The 15,946-nt window shown below is 56.6% G+C and overlaps 2 protein-coding genes across 2 annotated transcripts; both read right to left on the bottom strand.

Moving 5' to 3' along the window:
• Positions 1 to 1,622: 1,622 nt before the first annotated feature.
• On the bottom strand, positions 1,623 to 8,132 carry LOC101521052 (serine/threonine-protein phosphatase 2A regulatory subunit B'' subunit beta). The gene is made up of 14 exons (XM_058660123.1): positions 7,787 to 8,132; positions 7,404 to 7,550; positions 6,213 to 6,386; positions 5,777 to 5,880; positions 5,425 to 5,527; positions 5,221 to 5,295; positions 4,969 to 5,055; positions 4,382 to 4,523; positions 4,232 to 4,280; positions 4,047 to 4,151; positions 3,574 to 3,749; positions 2,721 to 2,836; positions 2,112 to 2,209; positions 1,623 to 1,780 (listed from the first exon to the last, which is right to left on the bottom strand). Exons 1-14 carry the CDS (start codon positions 7,967 to 7,969, stop codon positions 1,684 to 1,686), a joined length of 1,656 nt encoding a protein of 551 aa, XP_058516106.1. The 5' UTR covers positions 7,970 to 8,132; the 3' UTR covers positions 1,623 to 1,683.
• Positions 8,133 to 8,565: 433 nt separating this feature from the next.
• ASMTL (acetylserotonin O-methyltransferase like) lies at positions 8,566 to 12,539 on the bottom strand. Its single transcript, XM_004582127.2, has 13 exons — positions 12,257 to 12,539; positions 11,847 to 11,978; positions 11,490 to 11,537; positions 11,320 to 11,384; positions 11,095 to 11,156; positions 10,880 to 10,988; positions 10,398 to 10,680; positions 9,892 to 10,054; positions 9,628 to 9,809; positions 9,303 to 9,405; positions 9,138 to 9,215; positions 8,936 to 9,058; positions 8,566 to 8,818 (listed from the first exon to the last, which is right to left on the bottom strand). The coding sequence occupies exons 1-13, from the start codon at positions 12,347 to 12,349 to the stop codon at positions 8,568 to 8,570; spliced, it is 1,692 nt and encodes a 563-aa protein (XP_004582184.2). The 5' UTR covers positions 12,350 to 12,539; the 3' UTR covers positions 8,566 to 8,567.
• Between the last annotated feature and the right edge of the window lie 3,407 nt (positions 12,540 to 15,946).

Raw genomic sequence — 15,946 nt, 5'->3', positions numbered from 1 at the left:
TCAGATTCCAAGACAGAGGTGACAGGCACATTGGGAAGACTGGCTTCACAGCAGCCATGTGGGAACCAACAGGACTAGGTACCCATCTGTACTCAGGCGAAACTAAACATGAGGCAATCAGGGGAGAGACCATGCATGCCCCAAACACAGAATTTCCCCCTTTTTCCTGACTAGGTACCTGTGACAGATAAAAGGCACTATAGGTCACTTTCATCTGCTAATCCACCTACACTTTCAAGAGAGGAAACCTCCCGACAGCAGAGTTGAACAAAAGGAAAAGCTGAAAAGTGCCAGAGAGCACACTTACCATGCAGTACAATCTAACCACCAGAGGAGAAACATTCCTCCCCTAAGATTATTTCGGCAATGTGACAGTAATAAATCCCAAGTGCCCTCCCTGGAACCTCCGAAGTGCCAGGAACATACAGGTGCACATGCGCAGTAGGAGCTTCATGACATTTAAACATGGACACACACTAGTCTTATCACAAGGCTAGGATCTACAGCTGTGATGATTGTCTTATATTCACCTTAGATTTTAGTAATCTTAATGATTCACTAGGAAAGTAAATCATTCAACTAATTTCTGTTGAACACATACTGTGTACAGAGAATTCATGTTAGGGCTGGGAACCACCAGAGAACAAAGCAGAGAAAACTCTTTGCCACGTTGTAGAAGGTGAGCGCATACAGGCGTGTAAGGAGCCACAGAAGATGGAGTAGTAGATGTGCCGGTCTTTGTTTTTTGTCACCACTAACAGACTGTTTCAAGCAAAACAGGGTATTTCTTGCTTTACATTATATCAGTTAACCGAGCTGATTTGAACTTCTGAATAATTTCATCCATGGCCCACCAGGATAACATTTTTCTCCCTCCTTCTTGGATTTCTTTATTAAGAATTTGATTCATTACCAAACCTTCATCAGCTTTAAAGTGGCTTACTCCTACCAGAAAATGGGTTGCCAGTTCTCAATCAAAAACCATCAAGTCAGCCTGGCTCGTGCCCATTTCCCAACCAGTCCCCTGTTCTAGCGGGTAAAACATAATAGTTAACTTAGCTTAACACCTACCTCCCACAATCCCGTTGGAATCCAGGGGTTTGCTAAGCTTCACCCAAAAGACAGGACCATTCTAACTCATGAAATGCAGCCAAAGCCAGCTGCTGGCCCTGCTCCCAGCAATATGGCAGCAGGTTCGGGGTGCTTGGGCCACAAGCATGACAGATGGGCCGGGACCCCAGGAGACCATGTGTGACCACCTCAGCCCCTCCCCGGCCAGCTGGAGCCACAGCCACTCTCGGGCCCTAACCCCTAACCCAACCCAAACTCCTAAACCCTGTCCCTTAACCCTAACTCCTAATCCAACCCTAAGCTCCAGCCCTAATCACAAAATCAATCCTAACCCAACCCTGGCTCTAGTTCGATCTGTGGTCTCTTGTGAGTGGAGCCAGGCTTTGCAGGTGTGTCCCACATAAATTGACAAACCATCTGGACGGAGCCTGAGCATGAGGGTATCTTGTGATGAGTGACGGGGCGGGGGGGGGGGGGCAGTGCCTAGGTACATGTGTGTGTGTCTGGGCAGAATAGGCAGGGCCAGAGGCAGGTTGGAGACGTCACAACAGTTGCTTGCTTGAAAAAATTTATCAAATATATAAACACACATGACCCCACACCCGCCAGCCTTTAGTAAGTCACATCCTCTTCTTCCTCAAACAGGCCAAGTGCAGCAGGTGGAGGGAAGAAGTGGGGCCGGGTCTGAGGGCTGAGCTCCACTTCCGACCTGCCAAGGGAGGGAGGTGTGGATGAGGGACAAGGCTTCCCAGTGCACTGCCCAGCTGATGTGGCCGCTGATCTGCCCCTCTACTTCCTGTGCCTCAATGAGATTTGACATGAGCACTGGCTCTGCCCATCTACTTCCCATCTTGCCCATCTGGCATTGGCCTGTCCATCAAATTCAACATAGCTCCTAACCCTGTCCCTCTACTTCCTGTCCTGCACACTAAAGACAGCCCTGCTCCTCTAACCTCACATGGCGGCTGGATCCACCCAACCTGTCATTCTTAGACCCCGCCTTCACTGCCTTCCCACAGCCCCATCCCACTGGCACTCACTCTTCCTCTTCCTCCAGCTGCTCCTCCTCGGCCTCCAACAGTGCAAACTCAGCAGCTGCATAGCGCTCCCAGGCGGTCAGCACAGGATCCTCGCCTTCCTAATGGGGGGCATGGCTGAGACTGGGTGGTCTGCAGAGCAAGGCCCCTCAAGCAGGCCATACCAACAGGCTTAAAACCACACCCACACCACTGTAGCCCCTCTCCTTGGTCCTGCCCCCACTATGCAGACCTGCCCTCTCCCTCAACCCTGCCTCCTAGTAGTCACACCCCTGTTGGTAGCCCCATCCCTCCTGCAAGGCCATGCCCACACCATTTAAGCCACACCCACTATAGCCCCTGGCCTGCACTGTGGTCACACCCACTTCTGAAGTCCCACCCTTTCTAGTTACCCTCTCCCAAGCTCCCAGCCTCAAAGCCACACCCCACTGGCTGTGACCACATCCACGATTCTTTGGTCCCACCCTGCATAGCCCTGTTGGTAACCCTGGCCCTCTCCTAGTTTCACCCTCCTCCCAGGCAGTATCCCCCTGCACCCTAGTCCTGTCTCCCTACCCCACCCGTGACAGGCCTGGCCCAGTCTCTTGATTCAGCCCCATCTCCAGTTCGCACCCTGGGCCCAGCTGGTTCCTGCTGCTCCCGCTCTAGGTATTTGTCAAGGTTGAAGAAGGTGTCTAGGAAAGTGGGAGCAGAGCCACAGCGCTTCAGGTCACCAAGGGTCACGAGGCCTGCAGGGACAGTCAGGAGGGAGGGGGCAGGACTATAAGGGATGCAGGTAGTGATGGAAGGTGAGTGCGGGCTGGATGTGGTAGGCCTGAATGGGAAAAGGCAGGACCACTAGGTCTATGGGGGGCTGGACTACCAGGGATGATGGACGTGGGGTAGGAAAGTTGGGGCAGGGCCATTAGGACCTATGGAAATCATGGAGGAAGGGAAAGCAGGGGTAGGTCCAGAAGTGATAGGCATGGAAGAAAAGGGAAGGGAAGGGACAAGCAGGAATAACTGGCATTAACACAGAGGGCAGGGCTATAAGGACTTGAGGAAGTGATGGGGCAGGGCCAGACATAATGGCCCGAGAGGGGAAGGCAAAGAGTGGACAATTAGGATTGATAGGCTGAGTTGGGGCACTGAGGAGGAAGGGGTGGGGCCGAGATAATAGGAAGAGGGCAGGACCACCAGGGACGACACGTGACTAACAGAAAGTAGAGGGGGATGGCCAGACGTGACTGGCAATAGGGGAAAGGGACAGGACCTTGGGCACAGGGAAAGAAGGCTAAGCAGGCATGATTGGTGTTGGGGAAGACGGACAAGCAGGAGTGACAGACAGGGCCATGGGCTGACAGGAGCAAGGGCATCACCTAGGTGGTGGGGCTGGCAAAAGGTACCTAGTGGGTGGGGCAGAGGGCTGATGGACAGGACAGAGAGGATTGGGTGACAGGTGGGTGAGCGGGGCCACAGGCAGTACCAGGGTGGCGCGGCCGCACAAGGTCCAGCATCTGACAGAGGCAGTCTGGAAAGGGCAGTGGCTCCACGCCTAGGTCGAGCAGGCGCTGGCATTGCTCGGTGTAGAAGAACTCAAGCTCCCAACATGACAGCACCCCGTCCCCGTCCAGGTCCAGGCAGCGGAACCAGTACTCCACGCTATGGTGAGCAGGATATGCCCATTGTCAACCCAACCCCTCTCTACTGCAGGAGAGGATCTATCATGCCCCATCCAGTCAGGAACCAGTACTCCATACTGCAGGCAGGTATAAAGGGTAACCCCGCCCACTGGGCCGGCCACTCCCACCACCTGTTGAGTGACAAGGACTCACACCCCTGCCCCTGTCCTGCTTGAAGAATGGTGGTCATGAAGATCATCAACCCCTCCTATTGGCCACGACTACATGGGTAGGCCCCGCCCCTCCCACTGAGTGACCCCATGCAACCACCCGTCACCTGGTGGGCGTGGTCTTGTCCTCCTCAGACAGCAGAAACCACACAAAATCCCCGTAGCTCATTGTCCGCTCCCCAGCTTCCTGTGGCAATCGTGTCCTCGTGCTCCTGGGGTCATGGGCAGGTCAGTTGGGGGAGCACGGGGGAGGAGGAGGGTCCTGGGGTGCCAGCTGGCCCCTCCCCCATACCGAGTCACAGCGCCAGAGAAGAGCCTGTCAATCATCCGGCTAGAGATGGCTGCAGGAGGATGGGGGAAGTCCTCTCAGTCTCCACCATGAGGCCAGACCCTCCCAGAGCTCCATCTGCGCAGAATCTCCACCCTGAGGCCCCGCCCCCACCGTGGTCTGCATGGCGTGCCAAGTCCTGGGGTCGCAGCCGCAGATCACCATCTGTGTCCAGCTCTTGGAACTTGGCGTGGACAACCCGGAAGTCCTTGTAGGAGAAGCAGCCACCGAGCTCCGTTTCCAGCTGCGACACATGCTGTGGCCCAGGGCAGGGTCAGCCAGGCTCAGGAGGGGCCAGCAAATGTGAGCATGCCCACCATGAGCAAGACTGGCTGGCGGGCATGGCCTGAATGTGGTCAAAGCCAAAAAGGTGGGGCAGGGAGGAAGGGGTGTGGCCACGCAGAAAGAGGCAATTCTTGAGAACTGAGGGCAAGGCCAGGTAGAAGATAGGGCCAGCAGGGAAGGGATGTGGGTTTGGCTTGGAAACTGAAGGCATGGTCAGGCAGGGCCATGGCTAGAGTGTAGGTATAGGAACAATGAGGAAGGGTTAAGAAGGGATGGGGCAGGGCTGGGTAGGCAGGGCCATACCGGAGGCAGGACTGGTAGGCTGTGGATGTAGCCAGCTGGGAAGGGGCGTGGCTTGGACTCAACTGGGCGTGGCCAGGCAAGGACAGGTCTGCAGGGCCGGGGGCAGGGCCCACCTGCAGGAAGTCACTCCTGCGCAGCTCAGAGCATGTGATGCGTCCAGACCAGGAGCGGTTCACAGAATAAAAGATGCGTTGCACCACCTGGGCAGGAAGGACTGTCACATGAGCACACAACACATCATCCAGGAGAGGGCATGGTACTTGCTGCTCCAGCAACATAGACCCCAAGAAGACGGACACCTGGGGCAGGGGCTGGAGCCCAGGGTTACAGGAACTGATGTCAGTATGGGGTGGGGGTGGGCTCACCGTGGAGATGTAGGGTGACTGGTGCTCTGGTACCTCCCTTAGTGCAGCCAGGCCTGGGTGGGTGTCAACCACGTCCTGGATGGTGTGGGGTGAGTTAATGGGGGCACACAGAGAGCAGACAGCTGCCCATCACAGAAGGCTGCTCTCCATTAGGGACGGGCAGGAGGTGGGCAGCTGTCGATCACTTGGAGTGGAGTCACTGACCTGCAGAAAGGGCAGCAGGTCGTCTGGCTCCAGACAGTCAGCCCCAGGGCGGGCAAGGAGGCGTAGGAACCGGGCAGCGGGGTCATGGCAGCTCTGGAGTAGCCTTCAGTGGGATGTGTCTAGGGGTGAGCTGCCATACCCAGCACCTCACTCCCAGGACTACAGGCCCCACCCACTGGCCTCATGCCTACTTCAGGCCATGCTTACCACCCTGTCCTAACCCTTGGACTTAGGGCCCCACCCATCACCCTGACCCCACCACAAGCCTCAAGGCCCTGCCCCCAGGACTCAAAGCCCCACATATTGCATTCCAGGTCCTGCCTACCACCCTCAGCACATCCTCCAGGCTTACCTCCTCCAAACGGCCACAAAGCTGTGGACAGACACAGAACCCTTATGCTGGCCACCGGCGCCATAGAAAAGGGCAGCCTTCCAGTAGAGCGGGCAGCCGCAGGCCTGGACGTGGATAACATGCAGGTCAGTGGGACAGACAGCTAGCTGTCCATCACTGTCAGACCTCCTGTTCATCACTCTTGAGTGGCAGACACACTTCTTGTCCATGTGACAGATACCACTCCTGACAGATGTACTTTCTGTCCATGACTGATACACACATTTCCTGTCCATCATTCTTACTGACAGGGGGCACTGAGTGACAAGTCAAAGTCCCATGCCAGTGGCTGTGGTCAAAGGACCATTTCCAGGTGAATGACATGTGGAAGCCCCATCTCCAGATGAATGACAGGTGGAAGCCCCACCCTCAGGTGACAGGTTCATGTCCCACCCACCTTGGCCACAACACCCATGTCAGCCAGGAAGGCTCGCTGCCAGGGGAAGGCAGAGAAGGCAGTCTTCACACGTGTGACAGCAGCATCCAGGTCAGTGGTCCCAGAGGGCCGCCCGAACGGGAAGTGGAAGGCAGGGATGGCGTGAGCAGGGGGCAGTGATGGGGACAGCCGGGCCTGGGGACGGGACAAGGCGTCATGAGAGCAGACCACACCCCCTCCACTAAGCTGTGTCCACAGGATGCTTGAAATAGCAAGGACTGCCCTAGCAGGAAGTGGAAGTTGGCAATGGTGCTGGAGGAGGGCATCTGCAGGGACAGCCTCGCCTGGGGATGGGTCAAGATGAGATACTGTGTGGTGGAGACGGCAAAGAGGCCACGCTCCTTCACTAAGCCTTGCCCATTGGCCACTTGGGATTCCCAGGAGACCATGCCCCCTCCTTTAGGGCCACCCCAAATGTCACTCCATACCTTGAGGTCACAGGAAGCTACTCCCACAATGCTAAGACCCACCCACAGGACACTGTCACTCACAGCCCATGGTCATGAGCAGCTGGGACACTACAGACCACTCCCATGCACTAAGCCCCACCCACATCTGCATCACATAACAGCAGGCCAGACCCTCTATTCTCAGCTACACCCAGTTGACTTGGCTTATAAAGTAGGTCAGTCACCCAGAGAGGCAGGAAGGAAAGGGGAGTAGGTGGAGAGCGGAAAGTGGGTGAACAGCAAACCACCCAGCTGCCCATCGTGCTGTCACTGATGTGGGCAGAGAACAGCAAGACAAGGAGACAAAGAGACAGCCTGCCAACACACAGGAAGAGGCAGACCCTTAGGGAACTCCAGACCCCGACCCCCGCCCAGGCACCCTGGCTCCTCCCTTGGAAGCACCAGGACAGGGCATGGACAGGTGGCCTTGGTCCCTGGGAAACTGGGGCAGAATCTAGTCAGACACCCACAATGGAGAAGGGCATGCAAGGATCAGACTTCACCCAGGGTACAGGCAGGGGGAAGCTGGGGTCAGGGGGTCCTGACTGGTGACTGAGTGAATGACTGAAGTGCTCAGTGACTGAATGAGTGACACTCACAGATTGAGTGACTGACTCACTGAATGACAGGACTAAGTGCTGGACTGACTCACTGAGTGAGACACTGACTGAATGACTGACTGACCACTTCCACCTCCCGGTACCTCAGCGCCCCAGCGGTGTCCCTGAAGACTCCTGAGACTCTGGGGGCATCGCCGAGGGTTCTGGCCCGGGGCGTGCTCCCTTCGCTCTCCCTGGGAGGCCGGGATGCAGCTACCCGCCGGTGCGCAGGCGGCGGGAGACGGCCGCGGCTAAACCAGAGGAAAACAGGAAACCGTGAGCATCCTGGCATCAGAAATAACAAAAGAGCAGCTGTCAACCACGGAGCGCGGGCTCTCTTGACAGGACGGTTTCAGTCCCCTCAAAACCGGCTTCGTTCTTCCTTGACGCCCCTCCAGCCGTCAGCCTCGGGGTACGCCACACCGGACACCCCCGAGGGCACGCCCGGCCCGTCAGGAAGCGCCCCCCGGGACCCGTCAGCACTCACGAGGGGGCGGCCTTCGTCCTCGCCGCCTCCGCACGGCCCGGGGCGGGGGGCGGCGGCGGGCGTGCGGGCCTGGCGGAGACACTCGCGGAGCGCGCGCTGCGTGGCGGCCTCGCTGAGCCAGCGTAGGAACAGTTCGTCCACCTTCAGCTTCAGCACCGGCCGCAGCTGCTTTCCCGGGGGCATCGCCTCCGGGCGCGGGTTCGAACCGCGCGCCCTCACGCGCACAAACAGCGGCAACTCAGTCAGGAGCTCGAAACGGGCGCGCTCCCACAGAGCGACCACGGCGCCCGAGAATGGCGTCAACGCGTCCTGACGTTGCCAAGGCGGCCGCAGGCCGCTGGCTTCGCGGCGGCCGGCTGCTCCGACGTCATCAAGCAGCGACGGGACCGGCGCGGCCGTCCAAGCTAACACGGCGGCGATGACTGGTTCTAGTTTCCGGTCTCTCAGTCCCCGGCGCCTTGCGCCCGAGGGGATGACGACCCTCAGTTGCGGAAAGTGTAACCAGGGGTTACACGGTATCCGAGGAGCAGCAGCTAGCCGAGAGCATTTGTAACGTGTTCTCGCGGGTTGAGGGTACCTGGAGCGGGAGCATGCGCAGAGCGCGGTGGTGAAGCCAGGCCCGCAAAAGGGCGCTCGTTGACGCATGCGCTCAGGTAAGCTCCCCGTCCCAACTTATTCTCGGGCCCGCAGGGAGACGGCGGCGACGTGACAGGCGGGTCGGGGTCCGCGCGGTGGTTCCCCATCCCCGACTGCGCGCACGGCCACGCACGCCTGTCGGTGGTCACTCGCTGTCTTTATTGCGTCCGGGGTGGTCGGGGGTCCGCGTGCACAACAGCACGCCCAGCCCAGGGCCCGCGGGGGCCGTGCGTACAGTCCCGAGTTCGAGCCCTGCCAGAAGCTCCCGGCATCGGGCCAGGGTCCGGGGCTGCGCCCCAGCACGCAGCAGCAGCTCCAGCGCCAGCATCCGTGTCCTCGGGGTCGCCTCCTTCTCTTCCTCCTCGGTGGTGGCTTCCACCAGCAGAAGCCCGCCCCCTGCATGGTGAACAGCAGGACATCAGAGTGGGCGGGATGGACGGGATGGGTAAGTGGCAGGTGACTGACAAAAGGGGACCCGGGTGGGTCAGTACCGGAGGGGTGGGGTAGTCTCACCTGGTGGGCAGCACCCCACGAGCGCCCGCAACGCGTCCTCCGTGCGGGCGTCAGGTGGAGCCTGCAGGAGGCCACTGGCCACGTAGAGGTCAGCCACAGGGAGGTCGTGCGTGGGAGTGGGACCTGGAGGGGGCACACGTCATACATGAGCACACGTGATGCACAGGTGATGTGCATCTGATGCATACACAGCCCCACCTACCTGCCGAGCCGGCCCACGCAGTCACACGCATCCGCGGATACTCCAGGGCCAAGGCACTGGCCAGCACATCGGTGCCTCCTGCAAGAGGATAGTGTGGGAAAGGTATATGGGACAGGGGCAGGCCTAGTCTGGGCCACACCCTCCCTGTGGGCTCCCGGCACGCACCTCCCATGCAGCAGGCCGAGGCAAAGCAGGACAGGTCGAGAGCTCCGGCCACCCGGCGAGCAGTGCGGGGACAAGCCAGTCCAGGCAGGGGTACACCAAGGGCCTGGAAGAGAACAGGGGTCTTTAGGGGTGGGGCCATGGATGGGGCAGCGGTGAGAGAATGGGGGTGGGGCTAATGGTGTGGGCAGTGCTGGGAATCCCAGGGCCTGAGTCCTGCCCCCTGCTGCTAGGACTCCTTATCCCTAGCTTACCCGCAGGGCCTGGGATGCGTTTAGTGCTCAGGGGGTATAATCCCCTGCCCCCGGTACTTCCCTGTGGACTGCACCTGCTTCACCACTGCCTCTTCCTTCAGTGACTGGGTCCAGGGAACCGTCCCCTTGCGCACAGCAGCCTCCAGGTGCGAGAAGAGAGGCCAGGACTCAGCTTCCAGGTGCAGTGCGAGGTCGTGCAGCGATAGTTCTCCACCTGACAGCAGGTGTGCAGCTGCCAGTGCTGAGTTGCTGTAGCCTGGGCAGGGGACACAAAGGGTCACTCACTCACCTGTCAGTCACCTACCGCCTGTCAGTCACCCATCACCACCCCGCCTCACCAAGCGCCGTCTTCTCCAGCAGCCCCAGTCCCACGCAGGCCTCCAGCAGCCGCTCCGTCCCCAGCACAGAGGCCTCCACCCGCCCTGCCAGCTCCCTGGCCGTCAGGGGCGACATTTCCTGCAGGAGGTCAAACACACGGAGCTGGCAGGCAGTAAACAGGACCTGTGTGTGGAGAGTAGAGACACACAGAAACATAACTGCACACCTGCTATGACATCATCAGCAACTACAGCCACGATGTCATCCATCACAGTGCCCCCATCCATCCTCATTACATCACAAGAACACTGAGGATGTCACCCACCATGGTGACACCACCAACCCTCATGAGACCATTGGGAGACTCGGGTGACGCCATCCATGAAGATGGTGCCACTGTGGGGATGATGTCATCCTTGGTGATGATGCCATCCATGATGGTGACATCACCAACCATTATGATGTCACCTACTGTCATGACATTGGCCAAATCACAGCAGGACTTTGAGCATAGTGGGCATATTACCTTGGAGGCCTTGAACCCCTCCATGAGGTCCACTAGTTTGGCGGGGTATCCAGTAAATGGGTCCTGGGGCTCAGAGTGGATGGCGGCATCCCCTGTGGGGTCCTGGAGGGGCTTGGAGTCCTCCTGTGTGTTTTGGGGTTTGGGATCTTCTGGCCCCAGCAGCGCGGGGAGCTCCCGGCAGAAGCGGTTCAGTGGGAAGCCAATCACGTTGAGTGCATCACCAAGCACGGACTCAACCAGCATCCCGCCCCGCGCCTGCAGTCCATAGCCTCCGGCCTTGTCCCTAAGTGGCACACCGGGTTCATAGGGAGTGAGACGAGATGGAATGGCCATGTTCCCGGCCATGCCCACAAGGGGATAGAGACCTAGATACATCTCCCAGCACTACACCCACCCTCTACTGCGGGAATCCCAATGCAGTTCCTAGGGTTTCCTTGGCCGGGTCCCCCAAAGGCCCGTCCCCCAAGCCCAGCCTGGCTCACATGGGCTCCCCACTGAGCACGTGCTCCCACACTAGCTCCTCTGACAGCTCGGAGAACCGCACGCGAGTCTCCTCGGAGAAGGCGGAGGCATGTGTGTGCAGGCGACCCTCTGTGGTGGCGGGGGAAGATAAGGAAGAGGAAGGGGAGGAGGAGGAAGAAGAAGAGGGGGGCTGGGCTGGGGACATCCACACCCCACTCCTCCCCACTCCTTGTACCTGCGGAGGTGCAGAGTACTACGGCCACTCCGGTGAACACGCTGTGTTCCCGGCCACTCAGCCTACAAAACAGGAAAGCTGGGGCTGTGTGATGATGTCATCCTAACGACATCGGGGGTGGAACTTTGGGGGCCAAAGCAGCCCTACTGTATAATGTCATTGGTCTGGGAGGGAGATAACAGGAAGTGGGGTGCTGACATCACCCCATGCAGCCTTTGCCCGCACCTAGTCAGCATGCGGTAGGCGTCCTGCTTGTCCACAGGCTTTTCCAGGATTAGCCCCGACACCGCCTGCGGGGACACGTGGGGAAAGAGGGTGACGTTACTAGGCAGTCCGGGCTCTAACCAGGGTTCTCTCTGATGGGGTGGGGTCAGGCCCTGCATCGGGACACTCACCACCACAGTGTCTGCCCCGATGACCACGTCCGGTGCCCGCTGGTCCTTCTGTACCAGATGACATCATATGCACGACGTCAGACATGACATCACACATGTGACATCCACTGCGCATCCCAAACCATAGTCTTATCGTATGTGACATCGCACCCGTGTCCTGTCATGGCCACCCTAAGCTATTACATGTATGACGTCCACTTTCTACTTTACAAGTGAAGTGTTACCATAACCATGACCTTCAAGACATCATACCCATGATGCTACAACCTTAAAATCACACCCGTAACGCTACCATGACATCACATGCGTGACGTCTGCATGCTGCTGTGTCCCGTGACCACCCGGGGGACTTCATGCCTGGTGCATGCGCGTGGCCACTTCCAGGGCCTTGTGCTTTGCTGTTTCCTCGGCGTAGGCAGCTGCGCTGGGGAACGCAGTCTTGTCCAGCGTCTCCCTGAACCTGGAGGGCACGACCTCGAACTGGAGACCCTGCGGGGGGGGTGGGAAGAGACACAGGGCAGTGACGTCACAGCCCGGTCCCCACCAGCAGGAGACTCGCCACCAGCCACTTTGGCATTAACAGCCTCTCTGGCCCAGCCACGCCCGTCAATCACCCTCTGGTACCGCCCCTGTCACGTTCCCATCAACCACCCTCAGGCCCCGCCCCCGTCTAGTTCCCTTCCGCCACGCGCCCCGTTCTTGGGGCCGCAGACCCTCCGCCGCCCTCCCGCGTTCCCGGGGGTGCGACCCGGCCGGGGCCAATTCACCGCATTGTTGAGGATCTCCCGGCGGCGCGGGGACGCGCTGGCCAGGACCACGCGCTTGTGCTGCAGCTTCCCGATAACCGCGGACAGCACCATGGTGGCCGCGGACCCCAGAGCGGACTCGGCCGGCCCGATAGGGGCAGTGCCTCAGCCTCAGAGCTCTGCCCGGATGTGTTTGTGCCCCGAGTCCGGTTGCCCGGAAACAGTCCGTTTGTGAACACGTTTCCCCGGACCCAATCCACCAGAACACGTGCCAGACTTCCGGATGTAGCGCTGCCCTGGGCACAGCCGGGAACCGCCTCGTTCCTCTTGCCGGAAGCGGAAGTGTGCCAGCATCACTGGTGGTGCAACCGGATGCCCTTGCGTTGAGAGTCTGGGAGTGGGCGGCGGGGACCTTGGGAGTGCGCGGAGCGGTGGCGGCAACGCCCCGGGAATGTGGTGGGGTGTAGCGGTGGTGCGGGAGGCGCTGTCAGGGGGCCTGGGGCAGGCGAGGGGCTTGTGATGGGGATCGGGAATGAGGACGGGGAGTGGTGGGAGAGGTTCCTGAGGTATGTGTGGAATCTCGGGTCCACCCAGGGGCTGGTTTTGCTGGTCGTCCGGGTTCCTGCCTGGTCCTGGGGCGGATATCATTGGGGGCTTTGTGGTTTTTTTGAGTCCTGGCCTGGCTCGGAACCTTCACCATGGGTCCAGCCAGAGCAGCGACAGTCTGGTGGTGTGTTTGAGCAGGCCTTTCCTGTGGTTGCCATCAAGGAAAGTTCACCATGTCTTTCCAACTTGGAGCGTGCTGGCTTCCTATCTGAAATACTGGTTTCCTGTTAAGTATACGTGTGTGTGTCCTCTCGTACCCTGGGTGCATGGGGGTCGCTGAGCCCGCGCCCCCTCACTATCCCTTCCCACGCCCTGAAGGTTGTTGTCGTCTCTCAGGAATTCATATCTTTTCCAGTTCGGGACGTGTTGGAAGCACCTTTTCCCCGTTTTCTTGTGTTGTGATGTGATCTTTGATGCATCTCTGGTTGCGGCGCTGCCTTCGCCCACCCTGCTGTCCAATGTCTGTGGTCACCATCGTGCCCCACACATGGGAGGCAGCTGTGCATACACTGAGCCTATGCCTTATCCAGCCAAGAGGTGACAGAGCAACTCACGGTGCTGGTGCGGGTGCAGACACACCCCTTCTCGGCACCTGCAGCATGCGAGACTGTGTTTGGAGGACCAGGTGCACGGCAGGCCCTCTGCTCGGCAGCTTTTGCCCTGCGTGACACCAGCATCACGAGGGTTATGTCTCCTTTCATGAGGCCACTATGCTGCCCGGATGCTGCAAGAACAGCTTCGCAGCCATGGGCCAAGAAGTCTTCCATGAAAGTCTCGTGAGCTATCTGTAGCTATTTAACAACTGTGACACACCTATTCTTTAAAAATATTTATTTTTGTTTGAAAGAGTTTAAGAAGAAGAGACAGAGATATCTTCCATCCATTGGTTCATTCCCCAAATGGCCACAATGATCAGACCTGAGCAGATCCGAAGCTAGGAGCCAGGAGCTTCTTCCAGGTCTCCTACATGGGTGCAAGGTCCCAAGGTTTGGGCCATCCTCCACTGCTTTCCCAGATCACAAGCAGGGAGCTGGATGGGAAGTGGAGCTGCCGGGATTAGAACCGGCACCCATATGGGATGCTGGTGCTGCAGGTGGAGGCTTAGCTGGCTACACCACCACCTCATTCCTGACATCCCTGAGATCTGTTCTTATTAGGAGTACACGACTTAGAAGAAACCTTGGGCCAAAAAACTGGATGTGTCCGGCTGTCAAGTAAGAAGCAGGACAGATGTGAGTGAGTGAAGCAGGTGCATACCCAGCCCTGAGTCAGACAGTGTGCCTTTCCATCTGACTTTGTAACAGCCAAGGCTTTGGAATCATAGGAGACATAAAGCCAGACAGGAATAATTTGAGAGCATGACAATTCAGCAGAAACCATTTACTTTAAATAAGAATGGAAACCTGTGGTCTTGGGCTGATTTCTTAGTGCACAGAGAGCAAAATCTCTGAAAGGGAGAAAAAAAAGAGAAACATTTCTTTAAATTTCAAAAATTTTGAAGCACTGTTGGAAAGTTAAATGACACACTACAGAAAGAATATGTTTTTGCAGTGTATATTTGATAAAGGATTTTGGTTAATAAAGGAACAATCTTTGAACCTAAATCTATTTACGAAAATCTGTCCTGTTCATGTTCAGTGCCTCAACATCACTTCTTACCAGAATGATTTTTCCAACTCTGCCCTGCACTATCCCAGGCCGCATTTATTTATTTTAATCATCTCAGCCAGGATACCAGGATACTTAACCCTGCCTTGGCTTCAGAGGACCTCAGGAAGATGAGGATCATGACTTCATCCCTTTCCTTCTCTTCAAATACGTGGAGATTTACTTGGGACAGTACCTTAGTATTCCATCAATGGTTAGGAAGGTCTCAGATGAAGCATCCTCCCTCCCCCAGGCACCTGTCCTGGACGTTCATTGCCAGCTTGAATCTTTGTGATCTTGAGTGGAGGTCTCTATCCCAAGCCTCCATCCCTTTGTCTATAAAACAGGAGCTTTCCCTGAACCCTAGTGTTGATAGGGTCTAGTAGATCTGAATTAATGAAGTGATCTGGTGTGCTACAAGATGGTTAGGACCAAGGAACTTGCATTCAGATGAATCTCTTTAAACTTTGTGTGAATCAAACAAAACAGGGCTGTTGCCCTTTGCCCAGTGGGGCCCAGTTGGCAACCCTCGAATGAATAACCTCCTCTGGCTCTTGTTCTGTTCGTATCTGGATCATACAGTATTCTAAGCCAGGGGTCACTACTTACTTTTATGAGATAACAATGAACATAAAATGGAAGATTATGTGCAACAGTGAGGAATCAGATATGTTGTACTGGTGGACAGTGATTCCAGGCTATGTTGTAACCAAGAAACTGCCAACGTAGGCATACAATCAGGCTTTGGAAGTTGAAGTTTACAGCCAACTTCAAGGCCCTGCCCTGCAGCTGGAGGGCTCCATGAAGGCAGCTGCAGAGGAAGATTTCAGTGCAAAGGTCAGGTAAAAAGGACTCTGAGGGTGGAACCTGGATTTGGGAATATAACTTTGAATGTAAGCTGTTTTAAGGTTCTTGTATATAGTACCCCACTATAGTAAATACCTGATCTAGTTCAAAAAGTGTTACTTCTTCAAAACAGAAGTTCTGAGCCTGAAATTAAGATGATACATTGGACTGAGAAACCCAAAGGTGCACTGTAGGCAATGCCTAGATTTTCATTGAGTCACAACATTTTCATGTTACTAGTTGAAATGGAATTATCACAAAGTTATGAGTAGGTCTTGCAAAAATAAAGGGGGGGGGGCGTCACAGAAAAAACACACAGAGACACACAAAAGAGAAACATCCCAAGAGGAATCAATTAAGGAAATAACATCAGCAAAATCAGAAAACTGATTCTGCATCAATTAAAATAGATTACAGATGCAGATAAACACTCCATGCCTCATTCCCTAAAAAGACTCGGAGAATCTGCCAGACTTGTAGAGAGAAAGAATGTCTTAATTCCTCCAATTTGAACACTACATATGCACGTTTATCAAGTTATAAACATGTAGACCTGTGTAGCACTACAAATGTCGTATATCAATTTAAAGTGAAACTGGAAAGAGCTGGAAT

This window comes from Ochotona princeps, chromosome 2, assembly GCF_030435755.1.
Source record: "Ochotona princeps isolate mOchPri1 chromosome 2, mOchPri1.hap1, whole genome shotgun sequence".
Classification (NCBI taxonomy): Eukaryota; Metazoa; Chordata; class Mammalia; order Lagomorpha; family Ochotonidae; genus Ochotona; species Ochotona princeps.
Note: the sequence above shows the minus strand (reverse complement) of the source record. Positions and strands in the feature narration are given on the sequence as shown.

Bases quoted from the DNA above. Each gene is read 5' to 3' on its own strand.
- ASMTL (XM_004582127.2), bottom strand. From the start codon at position 12,349: ATGGTGCTGTCCGCGGTTATCGGGAAGCTGCAGCACAAGCGCGTGGTC. The intron at 11,538-11,846 runs GCATGAAGTCCC...CATCTGGTACAG, and splicing joins TGGCCACGCGCATGCACCAG to AAGGACCAGCGGGCACCGGA. The intron at 9,216-9,302 runs GTGCGTGCCGGG...ATCCTCTTGCAG, and splicing joins CTCGGCCTGCTGCATGGGAG to GAGGCACCGATGTGCTGGCC.
- LOC101521052 (XM_058660123.1), bottom strand. From the start codon at position 7,969: ATGCCCCCGGGAAAGCAGCTGCGGCCGGTGCTGAAGCTGAAGGTGGAC. The intron at 5,056-5,220 runs GTGAGCCCACCC...CTTCCTGCCCAG, and splicing joins AGTCACCCTACATCTCCACG to GTGGTGCAACGCATCTTTTA. The intron at 4,524-4,968 runs GTGGGCCCTGCC...CCTGGGCCACAG, and splicing joins GCAGGAGTGACTTCCTGCAG to CATGTGTCGCAGCTGGAAAC.